The sequence below is a fragment of the Lepidochelys kempii genome, chromosome 4, assembly GCF_965140285.1.
Source record: "Lepidochelys kempii isolate rLepKem1 chromosome 4, rLepKem1.hap1, whole genome shotgun sequence".
Lineage (NCBI taxonomy): Eukaryota > Metazoa > Chordata > Testudines > Cheloniidae > Lepidochelys > Lepidochelys kempii.
The window spans coordinates 102,629,178-102,653,891 of record NC_136383.1 but is presented as its reverse complement, the minus strand read 5'-3'; the positions used below and the strand labels follow the sequence as shown (position 1 = coordinate 102,653,891).

Genomic DNA, 24,714 nt, shown 5'->3' with positions numbered 1-24,714 from the left:
TATTTAAATGTAAAAAGTAGAAATTAGTCTCATCTGGGAGCTAGCAGCTTTTGATTATGAAGAGATAAAAATGTAAGATCACTGCATTTCAATCTGGACCTGAAATCAGTAGGAATAGTATTAATTACTTGGCAGGTGAAATAATTTTATGTGGTGGGTTATATGGAACGTAAGATTAATGAACTTCATAACGAAGAAAAATATTCCTGAAATGCAGCATAATGTTGGACACCTTTTGATATGTCACATTACAGCAGCTAAATAAACAAGGCTCAATTTCAACAAAGCACTTAAACAACTTTAAACACATAACTAATCCTATTTAGCAAGGGTGGGATTTTGAAAAGCACTCAGCACTGTCCTAGCTCTACTCCCATTGAAGCCTGCAGTTCTTCTGAAAATTCCACCCCAAGGTACTCAAGTACATGCTTAACTTTTAACATGTGTCGTTCCATCCAATGGGTGTACTTGTCTGCTTAAAATTTAAGCACACTTTTGAATGCATTGCTGGTGAGGAGGCAATTGGAGGACAACCACAGTGTCCTTATGCTGCTTGAAAGGAGAGCTAGTCAAAAGGATGACTTTCAAATTACTGTATTATTATATCTCACTGTAACTTTCTGGATTTAGTAGCAAATATCATGATTTCAGAATGAAGAAATTGAAAACAAACTTTGCATTTGCCTGAAAGGGAGGAAGGGTTGCAATGGAGTGCCAAACAAAAATGGAAAATCCTTGAAGTGCCTTATCCAATGTCTACTTATGTTGGCAGACTCTTTGTGACTTCAGTGGGCATTGGATCAGGCTCTGTCTGATATATTAAGGAAAAAAACAATAACCTAAAATATGGCAGTTTACTCCTGGGTAAATGCTGCGCCATTTTGCATGTGCATAATGAATGAGCCATGCATATTTAATTTTTTTGCACATAAAAAAGCTTCTGCTGGAAAGTTTGTTGCAGTTCCACCTTTTACCCACCAGAGGGCACTAGGGAAGAGAGAGAGCACCTGCCTCTTTCCCAGTGCCCATCGGGCCAGGTCAGGAAATGGGCTACGGGGAGATAGACAGTGTGGGGATGCTGGGGAATCAGACAGGAACTCATTAGGGCTACTGGGGCAGGGGCTGAATGGGAGTGGAGGCACAGGGCCATGGGGGAGGGAGGTGCAGGGCCACATAGGGAGAGGAGTTGGCTGAGTTGGGGCACAGAGACACATGGGGACAGGGGAAGAATTTTCAATGTTTTGGCTCAAAATTCCCCAAGATTAAGTAGTTGATTCTAAGTATTTGAAACTATGCTTTTACTTATTTATACTGCCATCTTAAATGTAAACAGATCAAATACTGCCATTCAGTAGATATTTAAAACTATTGTAATAATAATTCAAATAATATGATTATTTTGAATGGTCATTGATTGTATAATTCATTTTTAAACAATCAGAGACTTTATTAGGAGAAAAGATAGGTAGGAATGAGTTTTGCCTTGTTCTAAATAAAAAAAATGATTTGCCTGCTTAAAAATCAGTATCATATGGGCCTCAGTAATAAATTATTATCCTTGCTTCTTACCTTTAGGGAGTGTGAGAGTAATTCTACGCTAACCATGATGAACAGTACAGTTTTCCTGTTATAGTCTCTGCATTCTCTGTACAACTCCCAGGCCACAGTAGTTTAAGAATTGATAGGCTGACAAATGACAATATTTCTGTTATCCATCACCAAAGAAGAAAACTGTGAGAGTCATAGCTGAGCCTAAATTGAAAAGTCTTTGAAAAGCAAAAATAAAAAAATAAACCTAACTCATTGTGAAGTACACATGAGTAACCAGGGTTGACCAATCTAGGATCCATTCCTGTTCTTATTGAAGTCACTGGGATATTGAAATGTTAAACAGTATACAACATTATTTTAATTAGAGAATCCTCTACAGTGTAAAATATTCATGAACTGAATATATAGTGTGTCCCATGAAAATCTTGACACTTATGGCTAGATTCACAAAGGGACTTAAGTGTTTGCAATGTCTAACTTTTAGGCATTGAGAAAATCACTGGGAATCACAAACCTTAAATGTTCAGGCTTTCTATACACTGAGAGGAGGGAGATAGGTGCCTAAGAATGGGATTCACAAAAGCCAGCATGCTAGGCAGCTCCCTGCCTCAGCTCGTCACTGGGAGATGTCCAGGAGAAGGGTGTGTTCTCAGCACTAACCCACTCAGGAGTTCAGTGCCTAAATCCAGGATGGAGGGAAGTGCCTATTGATGTTTCAGATTCTCAGTGATGGTTTAATGAGGAAAACCACCATCACCCTTTATAACCTTTAGCTTAGTGGTTAGGATAATCACTTGGGATGTGGGAGACCACAGGTTCAAATTCCCCCTTTGCCTGAGTGGGAGAGAGGATTTGAACAGTGGTCTGTCTTCCCATCTCTCAGATAAGTACTCTTAACTACTGTGTTATGGGATATTCTGATGTGGAGCTCTCAATCTCACCTGTTGTAGCTTTATGTAAATACTTAGTCATTGGGACAGAGAGAACAAGAGAGAGCACATGCATGAGAGTGACTCTAACCTAACGTAGTGATTACAGCACTCATCCAGGATGTGGGCAACCTAGGATCCAGTCCCCCTGCTCCAAGGACTCTCATTATTTATACAATGTGGAACTGCTTCAACAGGAGAGACTGAGATCTACATCAGAATACCCTATAACTAGGTTTGGAAAAATTAGATTTTTATCAGTAAATCCAGGTAAACATCCATTACAAGTACAAACCAACAACAATATTTCTATCAATAATTGAAATTTGCAGCTGGGCAAAATTAAAAAAAATGCTGCTGGAGAATTTATTAGAGTTTGATTTAAGGATATTTACTTTGTATATTTTGACCTACTTTGACGATTTGTGTGTTAGTGATAATAAAACTGTAATTTTTTGAATCAACATCTACTCTCATTAAATAGTCTGACCCTCTCCTATTGACTGACTCCCACATAATTTCCTGAAGCTGAACATTTAAATTGATAAAAATCTAAAAAAAGCTGTAAAATAAATACCAGTGTTATCTGTCTAAAAATAACAATCGAATTCTGTCAAGCTAATGCATAGCCCTGTGGTAAGGACACTCACCTGAGTTAGGAGACTCCTGTTCAACTCTCTTATTAGGTACAAGGGGGATGTGAACCAGGGATCTCCCACATTCCAGGTGAATATCCAAACCACTGGGCTAAAGGTTATATGGGAGGTTTCTCCTCCTGAGCTATTTTGGGTGAAATTAGGTGGCCTCTGAGCCCACCTACAAGATCAAGCCCCACAGGCAAGTTAGGAGAGGAGGAACTCCTCTCTTTCCCCAGTTTGTGAATCACACAGGGGTGTAGGTGGGAGATTGGTATCCAGATGCCTAACATAAGGCAGCAATGTGCATGTTCATAGGCAGGTAAATAGGCACCTAAGGAAGTTTTACTGCAAAAACATAGGTACCATGTGAGTTTAGGCACTTACAGGATCCAGGGGCAGTTGAGTGGAGGTTTTGTGAATACATGTGGTACCAAAATCTCTCTGTAAATCTAGCCCTTAGTGCTCTATGATAGTTAGTTGTAAGATGGTACAGTCTTTTCACTATTCCTCATAGGGAATTCCACAAGAAATCTTCCTCAGGTAAGCATCATGGTGGGATAACCATGAAGGGTGGGATTTCCAAAAGCACTGAGTGTTGGCGTAACTCTGCTTCCATTGAAATTGTGGACTGAGTAGGATTTTTTCCATTGATTGATGAATGAAGATTTAAGACAACACTAAGCATCTGTGAAAATCCCATACCAAAATCTTACCCACTGCGAATCTTTTCATACAACTGGAGGGAAAAATGGTTAGTTATGATAGAATTGAAAGTTAATTTATGTAGGGTTCTTTCTGAGTCATTAAACTGCAAAGGAATAAATATTTCCCAGTGGGATTTGATAGCAGTCAAAAAGATCATAGGGCAAAAAATGTTAAGAAAATGAAATAGTTTCAACTGACTTGCATTTTACTCTATTAAATTGTATAATAATATTTAGATAAAAACTGTGTAAAACCTACATATTGACATAAGGCCAGATTTTGCCACTCTTCCTCATGCTGAGTAGTACCTTACTTGAATTAGACTAGTAGTAACTGGGATTGCTCACAGAGTAGAGTACTGCTCAATGTAAACCGGGGTATCAGAATTTGGCCCAATTTTTGGAAGAGTGTGTGTGTGTGTGTGTGTATAATATAAAAAATAACATACTTTTCCTAATTTTAGTTGCAATTATGTAAATATCAAAATAATTTAACAACACCTGCCTCAAACAGCCTGCAGTACTGAGCCCTGTCTGAACCAAAAGCCCAGTTGATTTCAGTGAGTGGCCTATGTGTATAATAGCTGAAAGATTTTTGCTTCAGAGGTCAGGAACTACAGCATTCCACACAGCACATCGTAGTCACAAAACATTTTCCTTTCCGCCAACACTTCAGCAGTCAGGTTCCTACATGAACACACACAACACCTTTGACTGTACATATTAGACTGAAAAAGGGGGGTTGCATGCACTTATCCATTACTGGTTTTAATTTGCTTTTTTCATGTCCATGTACTTACAGCGTGGGCCCTGATCTTCAAAGGTATTTAGGCACCTAAAAGTATTTGAGGATCTGGGCCCTAGGCCCCAGTCCTGAGAAGATTTATGCACATGCTTAACTTTATATCAACAGAACTCTGGTGATGACAACAGGACTTCTTGCACACAGCATATGCATAAATGTTTGGAGGATCAGGACCTTAGATTCTGTTAATAAGATACTGAAATGTGTTTTACAAAGAATCCAAAAGAAAGGTTTTTTGTTTAAATCAGTTAAAGAAAGTGGGCAGCACAAAATTAGGCATCTGGCTGATTATGACCGTGTGAGTATCCAGTTAAGATTCACAAGCTAACTGGTCCCAAAAGTTGATAAAAATTATGCCTAAAATAATATCATATGTCAAGAAGTGCCTTTGTGCCCACACTTCTCAGTCATTTGAGCTGCCAATGTCTGGTAGAATTGCATACCTTGTTGTTGCATATGTGTTATTAAAGTTAACATGAGGTTCAGTGATTTTTAACTTTAAAGATTTTGCTAATGCAAAAACTTTAAAAAATATTTTGTTTTAAAAGTTCATTAATCACATTGAGGAAGAGAAGACATTTTCAGTACATTTTTAAAAAGGAAATTCTCCTCTGTTTTCAGACTCGAGGCCTCTACCAGATGTAGCCCTGACGGGCAAGTGTACTCGAGAGTGTGATGAATATGGCCACTCGGACTCCTGCTGGATGCCAGTACGCACTTCGCCTGAAAGGAAGCAGAAGAGCCAGCCAAAACTCTCCACCTTCATGCCCGTTGATGAAGGAGGCAGTCAGGAAAAGCTGGCCAATGGAGAAGCCTCCCTCATGGGTGATCGCAACAGAAACCTCCTGAACAAAAAGTTGACCTCATCCTATGAGACCTTCAACGCAGCTAGCTTCAGCAAAAATGAGGAAGCCAATCCAGAGGATATCCCCCTTACACAGACAGGGGAATACAAGCCATCTCCTGTCAATACTCTAACTAGAAGAGAAGTTTACCTGTAGGTTATAAAGAAGCCACAACAAGGTTCATTCATGCATAAGAAGGAAAAGGGGCAAAAAAATCTTAAAATCAAAACAGTTTAGCACGAAAAAAGGAAAAAAGAAAAAAAGGAAAAAAAAAAAAAAAAAAAAGAGGGGGCCACCAAAGAGACAAAAGCTTTGCCTGCCACTTCTGCCTCCATATCAGGCGTTTAATTATATAGTCTGCCTGACTATACTGTACAATGTAGAAACCATTGTTGTCCTTGCATGTCTAATCCCCCTCACTGATTTTTATTTTCTTAAATTTATGGTTGCAAATTGCTTTCATGGTAACAAGCCTGATTAAAAGAACACAACACACTGTTGTTACCCCTCTGCTGAAGCACGATTTAAGCCACTCTGATTTTGTTTGATTGTCATCTGGCTTGTTAAGGATAACAGGTCAGGGAAAATATACTCCAAGCGCATCATCTGAACATTGCTGATCCCCAACAGGGATGTTCCTTCAGAAACCGTACAAATATAGAGGTAAATATAAAGGGATAACCATTAATAGGCACTTTGTGAAGATCACAGCTTTAATATTCTCACCTAAGGCTTGAAGCAAGAGAATTATACTCAGCCTGAGACTGCAGTCCAAAAGGTGGTATATTTCCCTATGAATCATGAACTCTGGGTTCTGTTTTCTCCATAGAATGAACTCTCTATCGGCTTACTTCAGCGTAACAAAATTAATGTCATATGTACCGTAGCATTCTAATGATAAACTGTTAAACTCATGTTATTTTGGACAAGACATATATCTAGTTGGGATGATCATAGTAACTAAAAAGGCCAAAGATCGTGCACTATGGATCGGGGAATTGCTAAGTATTTGGTCTTGGCTTAGAAATCCAGTGTACCCACAAACCATATGCATGCACACATAAATACACATTCAATTACATTTTGCACAGCAGCACAGTCCACAAGCCCAGATGACCTACTACTACTTCAATGGATTTTAGTAGAATGCCCAAAAGAACTGCTAAGATGTTTGCTGATAATGTCATAATATACAGCATCTGCTGTATGATATGATACTGCCAGTTCCAGGGAATATTTTCCAAAAGGTTACATTTAAAAAAAAAAAATCAGAGGTGTTGATGTCACCCAGAACACTTTTCGGGTAGGGTGGATGGGGGGAAAGTGGTGTGATGCAGTGACAAGAGTATATTGCAAGTCAAGTAAAAATTTTTCTTTTCACAGTGCAAGGTATGCTTGCTAAATCTTTTGTCATCAATGTTGCAGATTACCAATTGTGTTTGTCAAAGGTATGATGCAGGTTTTCTTGAAACACAAGTGCATTAAAACAGTCCTGTGCAATATGAAAAAATGTCGAGACTCAACACACTTAAGGAGGGTGACAAACGGTCGGACTGACTTAAGCATTGATACAATACTTTACACAGTAGCTTGAGAGAAGTCACAAGGAATCCAAACTAACATGATAGCAAAGAGCTATGGCCAGTGACAATTCTCACAGTGTGTACTACTTAAAGGGAATAGGAAACAAAACAGGTTTTTGTGCAATAAAAGCAACAAAATGTGCAGAACTTGATCTAGTTGCTTCGTAGCTGATGATGTAGTAATAATTGAATACTGAACTCAGACATTCAGATGAAAATGACAATCAGTCAACACAGTGGGGACAGTTTGAGAAGGGTGCAAACATTCAAATCCCTGGTTGTTTAACCTGGCATTAAGGCATGGTTAGATGGCTGTCGAGTAGACTGTAGTAACAATGTAGCTTTGGGTAGTTTCTTCCTTTTGAAGAATTAAATAGAGAAATATAACATTAAACAGCCTGAAATATAGGTTAGTAAATCAGTATAAGTCATCACAACATTTACTTTTCAAATTCTCTTCTCTATATAGAGGGGTGCCCTTTTTGGCCATTGCATTCCCCTCTTAAGTTTAGTTTTCATTTTGAGGCTAGTTTGTGTGTAGAAGTTATGATGAATGGACACATGTTATGAAGAAAAACATATTGAAACAAAGATTAATAATTGAACTTTTTTACATTTAATTATTTAAATTATGGAGAGATGAAAATTAGTACTTTATTATGAGACTGTAAAGAGCAGTGACTGCATTGTATAATCTGTAAGTACCCTGTTAAGGAAAAAATAAAAGATTCTAAAGATGCTTATGTAATGTATACACAGTTTTATTGCACGCTTCAACAGAATACAAAATTGCATAACAGATGTTCCACAATTTTTTTTTCTTTAATAGGAACTTTTTATTTAATACTACAGTTGAAAACCACTAGATGACTTGTTTCCATATATCTTTAAACCCTTTTTCTAAAAAGCTAATAATACAGGTCATACAAGACCTTCAGATTAAATGAATCAACAGTCACTCACCTGTTTTTGCACCATATAAGGCAGTCATGCCATAGTCATTTACTTGTGAGCAACTCCTTAGAACTAAAATGGGTGTGGAAAGAATAATTAAAAAAAAATCAATGTACTTTAAATATTCACAGTAATTCTAGTAGAACTACCCATCATAACATGTCAATTACTATTATGACCTGGCATGACACAGAAATACATTTTGTGTTTGTAGTTTTTTTCATTTGAAATAGGTTAATCTGGTGCCACTCCATATAGAGAGTGCTTTTGTAAAAATAAACACATAAAACAAAATGAAGTAAAAAAAAAAATTAGATTGAATGCAAAATATGCAACTGTGCCTTTTATACCTGTTGTTATAGTAGAAAGGTGATTGGGTTTGGGCACTGAGGGGTAATGGGCTATTCCCAACTTTCTTGAACCTGTATATTGATCCCTGTTTATTTTCTGATAAATTATAAATAATATATTTAAAAAAATGCCTTCTGCCAAACTCAGATATTGGACCAGTCTTAAGTATCTTTGATTATGAAAACCAGATTGTAGCTTAGCTATGCACTGCTTTTTTGTTTTCCTTCCAATCTTCTGCCTGGAAGGCTACAGTATAGATTACAATAGATAAATACCATATAGTTATTTAGCAAGGTGTCATAAGTTCATTTTGCCAGGAAAATTGATGATTTAGTGTCTCTTAATTGCTTTTAGCTGCCATTCCATTTGGTTGTACAGTATAAAAAATGTCCTTTTTTTCCTTCCATGGGAAACTCAAATGAACTTTGCATGTATTTTACATTAGGACACATTTATAGATTGATGCATAACTATATAACTTTATATGTATTAGAGAAGTCTGTAGCTTCAGTCTAAAATCTAATGTTCCTTCTGAACGTCCAGATCTACTATATTATTCAATATGGTTTCTGACTGGCCTGCTGCCTGAGTTTCAGAAAAAAACCAAGGTAGACATTATTTTTATGTGAGGAAGAACTAAAATGGGATCAAAGATGCTTGGCTGAAAGGCTACCCTAGGAAATTGTCAAGTAGGAAATGTAGAGCAAGGCCAAATGAATCTGCCATAAATATTGCTGTTGCTAAAAGGCTTTTAAAGAACTTGAACAATAAAGCAGTTTATGTTATTATCAGTTATAAATATACAGTGTTTCCTTAAGAAATGAAAGACAACAGTAGAGGACAACAGTAGAAATGAGTGTAGTCCAGCAACTAAACTGAGTTGCTGCCCGAAAAGCATAACACATGGAAGAAGGCATCATTTTCCAGCTACCTGGGGTACACTTTCAAACAACTTTTTCCTAAATTTTAAAGCACTTGCATTCAGTGTGGTACGATCTGTTTGTAATATTAATCATTGACTATTGTTCTGCAACTTGGATGTTAATAGTGAAGCAGAGAACAATTGATCATTGTTTATTATGAGTCACTATGCACGCACCTATGCTAAACATGGCAAAATGTATTAAACGCTAGTCCACCTCTATTTATGAAATATTTTACATAATTTAATTTGCTTTTGTACAGTTTTATGTAAATAAATTGCTTGTCATTTTTGTCTCTGCAAATTAAAAATATAACATGTTCAAATGGTTGCCTGTTTGCCAGCGTACTTTCTCTGACAGGCTCTTCCACTTTGGTAGGAAGATAGTGAACAAATTCACAGGCTAGTCTGAGCAGAACATTCAGATTTATTTCATGCATGATAAAAAAAAAAAGAAAAGAAAAAGAAGAGTGCTGCTCTGGTAACTGGCCACTTCAGCTGGCAACGTAACTGTGGCATTACTTTTCTCTGTAGTGCAGTACACTGCGGATTAGTTACATTCCACACTTCAAGTTCTGACTACTTCGTGGTGTGTTTTAACTGGAGAAATAAAGTACTTGTAATGGCAGAGCTTCTTTCCCATTAACGTTGAAAGTGACCTGTCTTTTTAAAGCATTTAGAAAATACTTACATTAATGTGAAAAAAAAAATCTAAGTAAAAGTACAGCTGTGTTTATTCACACAGTAAAACAGCAATTTACTCCTTGGGAGTCAAAAGACGGGCCTAGTTCTCTTTGTTAAAAAGTTCAGTAGCATTAACAATTGGCATGAAACGTCTGATCAGAAAGGATGCAGCGCCGGTGCTAACCCAAGGTTTTGCAGAGCAGTATGCAATAGCACATGCAGCTCCTTCCCACGTCTGAACCAGGTCCTTCCATCTACGCATACTTAGGATCACAAATAACTCATCCTCAAGAAGGAAGAGCAGAAAAGTGAGAAGAATCTGATCTTGTAGCTACCAGGATCAAACAGTCTGGTTAAAACAAAGGAATACTGGTAGGTCCCAACTCCTCCTCTCCCCCATTTTATGTTTGACCAATGCAACTCCCAACTATTTAACTAAAAAGTGCACTTATGTACCTGATTGAGAGGTGAATTAGTCCCCTACTATTTTTCCTCTTTTTGTTTTTCTGCCTTTGATCCTACCATACAGAAACATTGTGATTTTTTAAAAACAATGTGCTGACATTTTCCTATAAACATAATATTGCAAGGGAGAGCTTGCAAAATGTTTCTGTGGAGTTCCACCGAACAATACAAAAAAAGTCAGATGAATCCCATTACCTTAGCTGCAGAATAGGCTTTGAGATTTTTTTAAGTCTAAATTGAATAGTACTCATAATGTTTATGGCTCATGTTGTGATTATCGACCTCAGAGATGGTACTTTCCCTAACCTTGCCTTATCTCTTCAAGTGCATATGTCAAGGAGATGTCTACCTTTTAGCAGAGATCTAAAATGTGTGTGTTTGTGAAAAGGTTTCAAACCTTAAGCTCATCCTAAGGTTCTTTCACAGCTAGTCATAACCCCCTCCAGAGGCATCATTTTAATGAGTAGCTTCAATCAGTCCTTCATGTTTACTTTATACTAATTCTATACACAAGGCATGACCTTATGTTTGTTTATTTTGTCTTTTATTTTCACTCTTCTCTAAAACTTGTTTACAAACTGCATCTAGAAAGGTGATTAAAGCAAGATAAAATACATTTCCTGATCTGCAAGGAATGGTAAGAGATGAGAATGTAAAATGGAGAAAGCTAACAATTTATGCTCTCCTTTAACCCTGGCTTCATTTCTCCCTCTTGCTTTGCAGTAAAATGTAAATCTTGTGCAGTGACTGAACTGAATATGAGTGACCTAGGTAGAAGTAATTTTATGTCCTTACACAGCTTTCTGTGGGAGTGTGTAGAAGATGCTTAATAGTTCATAAATGTGCAAGCTTGTACTGATCGATGAATCAACACCAAAATTATACCAAAGGCATGAAGGTTTAGTTTGTCTAGTGAAACACACTATGATCTCAGACAGACTGCTCGTAAAATGGGAGGAGGGAAGGTCCACTTGATACGGGGCGTGGGGGGTGATTGCTTGCAATGGTATGGTAATATGTATCATATAACAGGAAAATTGTTAAAGCAAGATGTTCAGTACTTGTGCACACAGAGAGGGAAAAAAGTTTGAGGCTGAGCCGGTAATGCGGAAGGAATATGCAATCATGGGTTACAACTGGAAGAAATGTGTTGATCATCATGGATACCTTAGTATCTCAAATGTATTTAAAAACCTTGCAACAAAATTGAGAGGCCTGTGCTATAAACGACTTATTTACTATAGATCTCCCTAATTACCAGTAGAAAAGACCTTTCTAAACAGGCTCCAAGGAATGGGAAAGAAGTGGAAGTGCCTTTATTCTGTCTTTGGTTGCTCTCATCATAGAGGCAGCCACAGGCTAATATAGCCCCCACAGTGCAAATTGTAGCAACTTAGTGCTGCTGTAACTTGCACTGCCTGCAACAGTTCCCTAGCAGCCAAAGGTTTCCAGAGCACAAGCAAATCCAGTGCTGTTCTCCTGACTCTGGAATATCCTGTATAATAGGGAATGACCCACGGCAGGTGCCATAAAGCCCCTATGCAAGGGAAGTTCTCAAAAGGCCATTTAACCCAGTTTTCCAGAAGGAACAGAGCAGGGCCAAAGGTCTGGTCCAATATTAGATTGGGGGAGGGGGATGTTTGTGTGTGTACACACGTGCTTCCTTCTCTGCCTTTTCCTTTCCTTCATTGATTTTCACATCATAGATTTTTATTTTATAATTCCTTCCTTCCTTTTCTGGTTTTCCCCCAGATTTTGTATTCCTACAGTGTATGTTTTCTCTTTCATTCTTTTTCCACCCTTTTTCCACCCATTCTTTTTGCTTTTTCTGTATCTGTTATTTCAGTCTCGCTTCTCTTAGTCTTTCTGTGTTCATGACCCTCCCCATGAACCTCACCACTCTTCCTTTTCCACCGCCTCAGACATCCGTATCACTTACCCCATCACGTAACCCATTTTTCTAGTGCTCATCTATATACTCTGAAGAGGTACACTGTGTCCACCTGACTCACACACACATACACACACACACATACACACACAGAGTGTCTCCAAGACAATTAAATGTATTCTGCCCCCCCACCCCCCCAGCAATCACAACCTGCTCCTCTATTCCAACCCCATCCATATTTCTTCCTCTGACCGAGAAAAGTGCTAGTGGTCAGAAGTCCTCTACTTGATCTGTTGTTCGTTTTTTGTTTTTTTGTTTTTTAAAACAATTGTTTAATTTTTGCAGCTCACTTAAATCTGGGAAGCTGCGCAATCTTTCTGTTTGAAGCTGGTCCTAAATATGGAGCCAATGTTATGCTGTGTGTTTGAAAGTGGAACAACAGCTAATTTTGCAGAGGTGACCTCTCTGAACCTTCGACCTGCTCTTGAAATAACCCGGTCCTTTCCCAGCATCAGGAAGGCTGGGAGGAACCAATGGCCAAGCTAAGGTGGTACTTTCATACAAATTATCAGAAATGTTCTACAGATTTTAAGTGATTTTGTCAGAGTGAAATAATTGTTGCACAGGGGAGAGAAAATAAGAGGCAGAGGCATGGGAGGAAAGACATCTTTTAAGATGAGATTTTGAAAGGATGGTGAGTCAGTGACATGCAGAGATACACAATGGCTCTTTCAGATGGCTGAAGACACTGAGGAAGCCCCCACCCCACCATCCCTGCAGTGGTAAGATTGTGTTAAGTAGAAAGAGAAGGTGTGTGAGGCTAGATGAGTGGAAACAGCAGTGCCAGGTGACCAGAGAGATTATATTGGTCAGGTGTATTGGATCGAGTCTGTGGAGAGTTAAAAAACCAAGCAAGACACTGCTCAGTGGTACTATAAACAGATGCTTGCTCAAAGACCGTGTTCATGGTGCGCTGAAGGCACAGGAAGGATGAATAAGTGGAGAGCTATGTAGACTGTACAAAAACAGCTTCAGTCTCAATCCAGCCTCATTCTTCATTTCTCTTACTAATTCACTCCTATAAATAGCTGGAATGAATGTAAGAATATTTTAAACACCAGTTGACCTTTTTTTTTTCCCCCACTTGACATCTGCTTTGCTTTCTCCCACCTCATTCTGAAGCAGACATGAGCACCAGAACATTAGATGATTTCATATTCTTTTCCTGTCTGACCTTTGAGTATCTGGCAGGCAGCATGTTCCTATCCTTATTTTTAAGGAGCATTAAATCATGTGAGAAGCCCTCAACCACTGCTGTAAAGGTGAATCTGAATACTAAAGGGACACTTACAGGTGGGAAAACAAAGCTGATAAATTCAGGATATTTTTATTCAAAATCACTGTCTGATAAAGAACAGACCACATGTTTGCAACCCTCTAATAGCAAAACAGTGTATGTATGTTGCCTCTCTAATTCCTGCCCAAGTAAAGGTAAGTATAGGAACATCTTGGGTTTTTGTAAAGTTGATGCACAGCCCGTAAATACGAAAAAGAAATAATCAAGTCCAGCTTAACCTGCCTGCCCACACTTTTTACCACACTTTTGTGTGACATATGTGCCTTCCATCACTGAAAGTGTCCCTTTAATGTGAAGTAACTTGATTATTCCTATATTTAACCCCCATTTTATGGCTAATTAGGGCTCCCATGATGCATTGTAGCAGCTCAGCCAGAGAGGAGGCTGTAGGACAGCATGGGAGATGTAGTCTGGCCAAGGAGCCTGACTCACAGGAGAGAATAAGGGAACGAGATACCCAAATTACAACCCCCAGGAGTCACCATAGCAGCTCAGGCAGATACAGATTAATGGTAAACTGACAGAAAATGAAATGTCTTGATTTTGTTCAACAAACTGGAATGTTTTGATTCAGGCTGACTGACCCAAAACTAAATAATTGTCTTAGATTGTTGGGATTAGAAAACATTTTTTTTAAAATGCAGTGTAATCAACATTTCCATGTGGAAAACTCCAGTTTTGTGGAAGTCACATTTTTTGTTTAAAAATCTTTTCAGTGGAGAATTCCCAACCAGCTGCAGTTGTGCTCTGAAGGGCTAGAATTCATGAAGAGCCAATGAGATTCCTACATCCTGGAATGATGGGGTTATGAGCACTGTACCACTAAACTCATTCAGGTTCCAGCATCATCAATAGGACAAGCCAATATCCCTGGTACCTTCTAGTGAGTGTAAAGATGTGGGATGAGAATAGCTGCAGGAGAGGTAGAAAAACTGAGCTGAAAAAAAATGGCAGCTCAGAAAACTGGAGTAGTGAGCAAACCTCCATCTACTTTGTCTTAATTCTGTATTATTTCAAGTTGCTCTTTGTTTGAACTTGAACAGAAAAGGAAGGTGGGAGAAGTGATCTGATTAACACAGTAGGTAATCAAAATGTAGTCAGATGGCACTTTTCATGCAGTGAGGTTTCTCAGCTTTGTGGCTAGAGTCTCTGCAGCTATGTTGGGTGTCTTGCTCTTGATAATCCTGTATTTAAAAATCAGCCAGACTGTGTAAGCATTTTAATTAGAACTTCACTTTGCATTCCCTGGGAATAAGCAATATTTTTTTCTTCGAAGAAAAATGTTTTTGCTTCAGAGAAAGCAATTTCTTATTAACAGGATTTAAATTTGGAAGAGATTAGAATCTTTCCGATTAATCTGCATTACACACTGGTCAGATGCACATGCTCAAACTATTTTTCTTTTAAAATCTGTTGTTTTAAGATCTACTGACAAATGGCTAATGTTACATGGACAAACTTTTTAGTGCCCAAGTCTGCTTTAATGTATAGGACCCAAGTATAAATCAGGCCCAAACACTGAAGTTGTTGGCATTATGCTAGCGTACAACAGAGCAGAGAAGCAAGTACCATGACGTTTGTCAGGACACATGATGACAAAGTCAGGGAAATGCAAAGCTAAAGCTGATATCTCATTTTTAACTTGTCGTAGTATGCCAAGGTACTATATTGTAGTACATTAGGAATACTGGGCCAGTTGCTTAGCTCCTGAATATCAGCATATTCTAGCTCTATCAATGTTAATTGCGGGCAGAGGCTCTGGTGAGCTACTCCAGCTGATGATCTGCTTATATAAACATGCTCTACTACCCAGACCTATTTAACCTGATGAGTTAAAGGACACAGGATCACCTTCTGTTCTCAGTCTAAATCCATCTTTACCCCCAACACCCTCACCCACTCTCCTGTCTTGATCCACATGCATTTTGCAGGAATATAGGAGCTGGGTCACTTTGAAAAGGTGCAGGTGACTGTGTAAGGTGCAAGGCAGTGAAGACTCAGGCCCAAGGACTTAAATGATTAAAAGACATCAAAATCAAATAGATTCCAAAGAAAACAGAGCATTGACACTGGCCACCTTACTGGTCTTAGAGTCACAGGCTGTTTCTTGGAAATACAGTTGATTTCACTAGTGCCACTGTTCTGCTGAATTTTAGTTTAAAGGTGAAGGGAAAGGCTTTTTCCTGTCAAGCCCTGAAGTCAGTTTGATTCTTGTTCTAAATCCCTCATGCTATCATTGATAATGTCACTAAGTGCCCATTCCTGTCCCCAGTTAAGTCAATGGGAGTTCTGACATTAACTGCAATACGGAGAGGAGCAGTCCCTCTCCCCTTCATTCAAACAGCAGGGGGCACTGCATTTGCTGCAGGGCTATCACTGTTAGTTATGCAGGACAATCACAGGCTTGGTTACTCAGGTCTTCAGAGGTAACTTGATCGCATTTCAGGAACTGCCCAACTGCTGAGAGGCTGCAGTCCTTTCACTACATCCCTTTGTGGGGTGCAACTCACTCTCATTCTCAGCCCCTCCCCGCCATGAGGGAATGAAGCCATAGCCCTGTCTCCTTCAGTCCATGCAATGTGGTGAGGCTCCACCCCCTTGCTCCATACTATGTACCTGTATAAGGAACAAGAACCATCTGTCCATAAAGGAGGTCCTGACTATCTGTGTTTTATTAATAATTTGTTCATCTATTTGCACTGATTTGTGACACACACACAAAAAAAACACCTTGATATTAGCCTTTTAGAAAAAAAGGGCGGTTCAAGTGAGAAATCTTAAAACATTTAAAAATCCACACTAAGGCAGCAGCTCTGCTTCCAGCTTGATACAGCACAGTGTTACACATACTGTAGAACTAAGAGACCAAATTCTGCTCTGCTATACCCTTGTAACCCCAACTGGTTTGCACAGGGCTAACTTGGAACAGAATTTCTTCCATTTTGTTCATTTTGCACAGAAGGAGAAGAGGCCACTTTGCCCTGAAACTAGACTGACTTGAGATCCTCCGAGGATCCACTGAAATCCAGCCTTGTTTTCACTGTCTTCATGTATTAACATAAGAACAGCCATACTGGGTCAGACGAAAGGTCTATCTAGCCCAGTATCTTGTCTTCTGACAGTGGCTAATGCCAGGTGCCCCACAGGGAATGAACAAAACAGGTAATCATCAAATGACCCATCCCCTGTCGCCCATTCCCAGCTTCTGGCAAACAGAGGCTACAGACACCATCCCTGCTAATAGCCATTGATGGACCCATCCTTCATGAACTTATCTAGTTATTTTTTGAACCCTGTTATAGTCTTGGCCTTCACAACATCCCCTGGCAAGGAGTTCCACAGGTTGATTGTGTAAAAAAAATACTTCCTTTTGTTTGTTTTAAACCTGCTGCTTATTAATTTCATTGGGTGACCCCTAGTTCTTGTGTTATAAGAAGGAGTAAATAGCACTTCCTTACTTTCTCCACATGATTTTGTAGACCACTATCATATCCCCTGCTTAGTTGTCTCTTTTTCAAGATGAAAAGTCCCCGTCTTATTAATCTCTCTTCATACAGAAGCCGTTCCATACCCCTAATCATTTTTGTTTCCCTTTTCCAGTTCCAATATATCTATTTTGAGATGTGGCGACCACATCTGCATGAAGTATTCAAGATATGGGCGTACCATGGATTTATATAGAGATGATGATATTTTCTGTCTTCTTATCTATCCCTTTCTTAATAATTCCCAACATTGTTAGCTTTTTTGACTGCCTCTGCACATTGAGTGTATGTTTTCAGAGAACTATCCACAACGACTCCAAGATCTCATTCGTCAGTGGTAACAGACACCATCATTTTATATGTATAGTTAAATTATGGTTTCCAATGTGCATTACTTTGCATTTATCAACATTGAATTTCATCTGCCATTTTGTTGCCCAGTCACCCAGTTTTATTAGACCCTTTTGTAGCTCTTCGCAGTCTGCCTGGGACTTAACTATCTTGAGTAGTTTTGTATCATCTTCAAATTTTGCCACCTCACTGTTTACCCCTTTTTCCAGATCATTTATGAATATGTTGAATAGGACTGGTCCCAGTACAGTCTCCTTAGGCAGTGGTTCTATAAGGAGGGCCTTGGGATGTAAGGCCACTGGGAGGCATTCATGGACAGAGGACAGTTCTCTTGGGATGGACTTCATCTGAGTAGGGAAGGAAATAGACTTCTAGGATGGAGGCTGGCACAATTGATTAAGAGAGCTTTAAACTAGGAATTTGGGGGAGATGGTTGGGAGATGTCCAGGTAATCTCCACGCCGGATTTTACCATTGAGAGCGAAGAAAACAAAGTAAGAAAGGATACAGCCGTGGGTAGGATAATGTATATAAGGGAGAAGGGCAGTGTGGATACCAGTCTAATAGGTTATACTGGCTGTAGAATGACCGTGCCTAATAAGGTACAGAATTATTACAAAAAGCAAAAATTAAGATGGTTGTACACCAATGCGAAGAGCCTAGGTAACAAAATGGAGGAACTAGAGCTACTGGTGCAGGAAGTGAAACCAGATGTTATAGGGATAACAGAAACATGGCGGAATAGTCGTCATGACTGGACTACAGGTATTGAAGGGTATGTGCTGTTTAGGACAGACCGAAACAAAGGTAAAGGTGGTGGAGTAGCACTATATATCAATGATGAGGCAGAATGTAAAGAAATAAGAAGCAACGGAATGGATAACACAGAGTCTGTCTGGGAAAAATTACATTGGGGAAGAAAACTATTAGAGCCTCCCCTGGGATAGTGCTTGGGGTGTGCTATAGATCGCTGGGATCTAATTTGGATACGGATAGAATCCTTTTTAATGTTTTTAATAAAGTAAATACTAATGGAAACTGCATGATCATGGGAGACTTTAACTTCCCAGATATAGACTGGAGGACGAGTGCTAGTAATAATAATAGGGCTCAGATTTTCCTAGATGCGATAACTGATGGATTCCTTCATCAAGTAGTTGCTGAACGGACTAGAGGGGATGCCATTTAAGATTTGGTTTTGGTGAGTAGTGAGGACCTCATAGAAGAAATGGTTGTAGGGGATAATCTTGGTTCAAGTAATCATGGGCTAATTCAGTTCAAACTGAACAGAAGGGTTAACAAAAATAAATCTGCAACTAGGGTTTTTGATTTCAAAAGGGCTGACTTTCAAAAATTAAGGAAATTAGTTAGGGAAGTGGATTGGACTGAAGAATTTATGGATCTAAAGATATAGGAGGCCTGGGATTACTTTAAATCAAAGCTGCAGAAGCTATCAGGGTATATAGAATATCAGGGTTGGAAGGGACCTCAGGAGGTCATCTAGTCCAACCCCCTGCTCAAAGCAGGACCAATCACCAACTACATCATCCCAGACAGGGCTTTGTCAAGCCTGACCTTAAAAACTTCTAAGGAAGGAGATTCCACCACCTCCCTAGGTAACACATTCCAGAGTTTCACCACCCTCCTAGTGAAAAAGTTTTTCCTAATATCCAACCTAAACCTCCCCCACTGCAACTTGAAACCATTACTCCTTGTTCTGTCATTAGCTACCACTGAGAACAGGCTAGAGTCATCCTCTTTGGAACCCCCTTTCAGGTAGTTGAAAGCAGCTATCAAATCCTGCCTCATTCTTCTCTTCCTCAGACTAAACAGTCCCAGTTCCCTCAGCCTCTCCTCATAAGTCATGTGTTCCAGTCCCCTAATCATTTTTGTTGCCCTCCGCTGGACTCTTCCAATTTTTCCACATCCTTCTTGTAGTGTGGGGCCCAAAACTGGACACAGTACTCCAGATGAGGCCTCACCAATGTCCAATAGAGGGGAACGATCACATCCCTCGATCTGCTGGCAATGCCCCTACCTATACATCCCAAAATGCCATTGGTCTTCTTGGCAACAAGGGCACACTGTTGACTCACATCCAGCTTCTCGTTCACTGTAACCCCTAGGTCCTTTTCTGCAGAACTGCTGCCTAGCCATTCGGTCCCTAGTCTGTAGCGGTGCATGGGATTCTTCCATCCTAAGTGCAGGACTCTGCACTTGTCCTTGTTGAACCTCATGAGATTTCTTTTGGCCCAACCCTCTAATTTGTCTAGGGCCCTCTGTATCCTTTCCCTACCCTCCAGCGTATCTACCTCTCCTCCCAGTTTAGTGTCATCTGCACTATCTGAAGCCTGCATCCCAAGAAAGGGGGAAAAATTCATAGGTAGGAGTTGTAGACCAAGCTGGATGAGCAAGCATCTCAGAGAGGTGATTAAGAAAAAGCAGAATGCATACAGGGAGTGGAATATGGCAGGGATCATCAAGGAAAGCTACCTTATTGAGGTCAGAACGTGTAGGGATAAAGTGAGACAGGCTAAAAGTCAAGTAGAGTTGGAGCTTGCAAAGGGAATTAAAACCAATAGTAAAAGGTTCTATAGCCATATAAATAAGAAGAAAACAAAGAAAGAAGTAGTGGGACCGCTAAACACTGAGGATGGAGTGGAGGTTAAGGATAATCTAGGCATGGCCCAGTATCTAAACAAATACTTTGCCTCAGTCTTTAATAAGGCTAAAGAGGATCTTAGGGATAATGGTAGCATGACAAATGGGAATGAGGATATGGAGGTAGATATTACCATATCTGAGGTAGAAACGAAACTCAAACAGCTTAATGGGACTAAATCGCGGGGCCCAGATGATCTTCATCCAAGAATATTAAAGGAATTGGCACCCGAAATTGCAAGCCCATTAGCAAGAATTTTTAATGAATCTGTAAACTCAGGAGTTGTACCGTATGATTGGAGAATTGCTAACATAGTTCCTATTTTTAAGAAAGGGAAAAAAAGTGATCCGGGTAACTACAGGCCTGTTAGTTTGACATCTGTAGTATGCAAGGTCTTGGAAAAAAATTTGAAGGAGAAAGTAGTTAAGGACATTGAAGTCAATGGTAAATGGGACAAAATACAACATGGTTTTACAAAAGGTAGATCGTGCCAAACCAACCTGATCTCCTTCTTTGAGAAAGTAACAGATTTTTTAGACAAAGGAAATGCAGTGGATCTAATTTACCTCGATTTCAGTAAGGCGTTTGATACTGTGCCACATGGGGAATTATTAGTTAAATTGGAAAAGATGGGAATCAATATGAACATTGAAAGGCGGATAAGGAATTGGTTAAAGGGGAGACTACAATGGGTCCTACTGAAAGGTGAACTGTCAGGCTGGAGGGAGGTTACCAGTGGAGTTCCTCAAGGATCAGTTTTGGGACCAATCTTATTTTATCTTTTTATTACTGACCTCAGCACAAAAAGTGGGAGTGTGCTAATAAAGTTTGTGGGTGATACAAAGCTGGGAGGTATTGCCAATTTAGAGAAGGACTGGGATATCATACAGGAGGATCTGGATGACCTTGTGAACTGGAGTAATAGTAATATGATGAAATTTAATAGTGAGAAGTGCAAGGTTATGCATTTAGGGATTAATAACAATAATTTTAGTTATAAGCTGGGGACACATCAATCAGAAGTAATGGAGGAGGAGAAGGACCTTGGAGTATTGGTTGATCGCAGGATGACTATGAACCACCAATGTGATATGGCTGTGAAAAAAGCTAATGCGGTCTTGGGATGCATCAGGAGAGGTATTTCCTGTAGGGATAAGGAGGTTTTAGTACCATTATACAAGGCACTGGTGAGACCTCACCTGGAATACTGTGTGCAGTTCTGGTCTCCCATGTTTAAGAAGGATGAATTCAAACTGGAACATGAACAGAGAAGGGCTACTAGGATGATCCGAGGAATGGAAAACTTGTCTTAGGAAAGGAGACTCAAGGAGCTTGGCTTGTTTAGCCTAACTAAAAGAAGGTTGAGGGGAGATATGATTGCTCTCTATAAATGTATCAGAGGGATAACTGGAGAGGAAGAGGAATTATTTAAGCTCAGTACCAGTATGGACACAAGAACAAATGGATATAAACTGGCCACCAGGAAGTTTAGACTTGAAATTAAACGAAGGTTTCTAACCATCAGAGGAGTGAAGTTTTGGAATAGCCTTCCAAGGGAAGCAGTGGGGGCAAAAGATCTATCTGGCTTTAAGGTTAAACTCGATATGTTTATGGAGAAGATGGTATGATGGGATAACATGATTTTGGTAATTAATTGATCTTTAAATATTCATGGTAAATAGGCCTAATGGCCTGTGATGGGATGTTAGATGGGGTGGGATCTGAGTTACCCAGGAAAGAATTTTCTGTAGTATCTGGCTGGTGAATCTTGCCCATATGCTCAGGGTTTAGCTGATTGCCATATTTGGGGTCGGAAAGGAATTTTCCTCCAGGGCAGATTGGAAGAGGCCCTGGAGGTTTTTCGCCTTCCTCTGTAGCATGGGGCATGGGTCACTTGCTGGAGGATTGTCTGCTCTTTGAAGTCTTTAAACCACGATTTGAGGACTTCAATAGCTCAGACGTAGGTGAGGTTTTTTGCAGGAGTGGGTGGGTAAGATTCTGTGGTCTGCGTTGTGCAGGAGGTCAGACTAGATGATCATAATGGTCCCTTCTGACCTTAGTATCTATGAATCTATGACACCACTATTTACCTCTCTCCATTCTGAAAACTGACCATTTATTCCTACTGTTTCCTTTTAACCAATTACCAATCCATGAGAGGACCTTCCGGCTTATCCCATGACTGCTTACTTTGCTTAAGAACCTTTGGTGAGGGACCTTGTCAAAGGCTTTCTGAAAATCTACGTACACTATATCCATTGGATTCCCCTTGAGCACATGCTTTTTGACACCATTAAATAATTCTACTATATTGGTGAGGCATGATTGCCCTTTACAAAAATCATGTTGACTTTTCCCCAACAATTGTGTTCATCTATGTGTCTGACAATTTGGTTCTTTACTAGAGTTTCAACCAATTTGCCAGTTATTGAAGTCAGGCTTGCCAGCCTTTAATTGCTAGGATTACCTCTGGAGCTTTTTAAAAAAATATTGGCATCACATTAGCTATCCTCCAGTCATTAAATGATAGGTTACAAACTACAGTTAGTAGTTCTGCAATTTCACATTTGAGTTCCTTCAGAACTCTTGGGTGAGTAGCATCTGGTCCTGCTGACTTATTACTGTTTAGTTTATCAGTTTGTTCCAAAGCCTCCTCTAATGACACCTCAATCTGGGACAGTTCCTCAGATTTGTCACCTAAAAAGAATGGCTCAGGTTTGGGAATCTTCCTCACATCTTCAGTTGTGACGAGTGATGCAAAGAATTCATTTAGCTTCTCCACAATGGCCTGATCATCCTTGAGTGCTCCTTTAGCATCTCAATTGTCCGGTGGCCCCACTGGTTGTTTAGCAGGCTTCCTTCTTCTGATGTTCTTAAAACAATTTTTGCTATTACTTTCTGAGTCTTTGGCTAGCTGTTCTTCGAATTCTTTTTTGGCCTTCCTAATTATGTTTTTACTCTTCATTTGTCAGAGTTTATGCTCCTTTCTATTTTCCTCACTAGGATTTAACTTCCACTTTTTAAAGGATGCCTTTTTTGCCTCTCACTGCTTCTTTTACTGTGTTGTTGAGCCATGGTCGCACCTTTTTGGTTCTCTTACTAAGTATTTTAATTTGGGGTATATGTTTAAGTTGAGCCTCTATTATGGTGTCTTTAAAAAGTTTCCATGCAGCTTGCGGGGATTTTACTTGTTGCACTGTACCTTCTAATTTCTATTTAACTAGCTTCCTCATTGTTGTGTAGTTCCCCTTTCTGGAATTAAATACTATAGTGTTGGGCGGCTGTGGTGTTTTCCCTACCACAGGGATGTTAAATTTAATTTTATTATGGTCACTATTACCAAGTGATCCAGCTAGAGTGGGCTTTTTTAAGCCCTGGTCTTCCTGAGTAGCCCGGCCCCCTGGTTAAGGGTTGATGGGTGCTAAGGGATCAAAGTCTTGTTAAGAAGCTCTCCGCTTTACTATTTATCAATATGCAGTGTTCAGGCACTACTGGATGTTACCAAGAGATGCCTCATCCCAGTGGACTGAGAGAAGCAATTTTCCTTTGACAAGTGTTGACAGTATCCTCTCTTGAACTTTTCCAGGACCTTCCTTGTTTTTGCTTGCTGGCTTTAAAGTCACTGCAGAGCTAGTTATCCTCTTGCTCTGAACAGCACTTAAAAAGTGCTTCCTAGGGAGAAGAAACAACAGCAGTCCGTGTTGGAGTAACACTGGGAGGGTTGGAGACACACATGGCACCAATAACTCTATAGCCTTTTTTCCCCTTCTTTGTAAAGAGATAAAAATACACAGCAACCCATCAGCAGAAGTGGTATCAATTTACTTCAAAGAAGAAAAATACTGGTCCTGAGTAATCATAAGTGCTCACAGTAGCTATTTCATTAAAACATGCTGTTTATGGATATTTGAAAGTGTTGATTTGTAACCAAGCAGATTGCAATGAGTCTTATGAAGATAACTTGGCCACATACCCCCATACTCAACTTGTACAAGTCAGCATAGCTCTGTTGAAGTCAGTGGAGTAATATGGGGTTTGCAACAACTGAGGATTTGACCGACAGTGTTCAGATGCTTTTTTGCATTACTGACAACTGCAACTAAATTCCTATTTAAGAACTGTAGCAAACAGTTGGTTTGTTAGTAGATTTTATTTTTTAAAGAAGAGGATGTTCTCCCTGTTATTATTCTTGAAAATGGATTTCTTGGCGTGCATCCCTTTTTCCTAATGTTTTCAGTACACACAGTCTTAAATGTGTGCCAGTAGCATGTGCTGTCACAACATTATCAGAAAGGCTGCTATGCTCTCTCAGGTAAATGATATAGTTTTAAACATTATGTGAACATATATATTATACTTACAGCATTAGGCCTTCAGCTGATATAAATTGGCACAGCTCCGCTGAAGTCAGTTTACACCAGCTGAGGTTCTGGCCCATATTATGTTTTATAATCAAGGTGGAGACATGAGGCATTTTCCAGCATTGGCCCCAAAACCAGAGGTTTGCTTTTTTAGATATGTTGTGCACCTACAGCTCC

General features: G+C 39.5%; 1 protein-coding gene across 5 annotated transcripts in view; it reads left to right on the top strand.

The window, feature by feature from the left end:
- Positions 1 to 9,612, top strand: part of PCDH7 (protocadherin 7) — a 392,863-nt gene extending 383,251 nt beyond the window's left edge. For 3 of the 5 annotated variants that reach the window (XM_073342325.2, XM_073342324.2, XM_073342323.2), the window contains exon 3: positions 5,249 to 9,612. In XM_073342325.2, the coding sequence (XP_073198426.1) occupies positions 5,249 to 5,628 (380 nt within the window). In that variant the 3' untranslated portion in view covers positions 5,629 to 9,612. The remainder of the gene's footprint in view (positions 1 to 5,248) is intronic. The other 2 variants (XM_073342329.2, XM_073342326.2) reach the window with 2 other exon arrangements.
- The last annotated feature ends 15,102 nt before the right edge of the window (positions 9,613 to 24,714 follow it).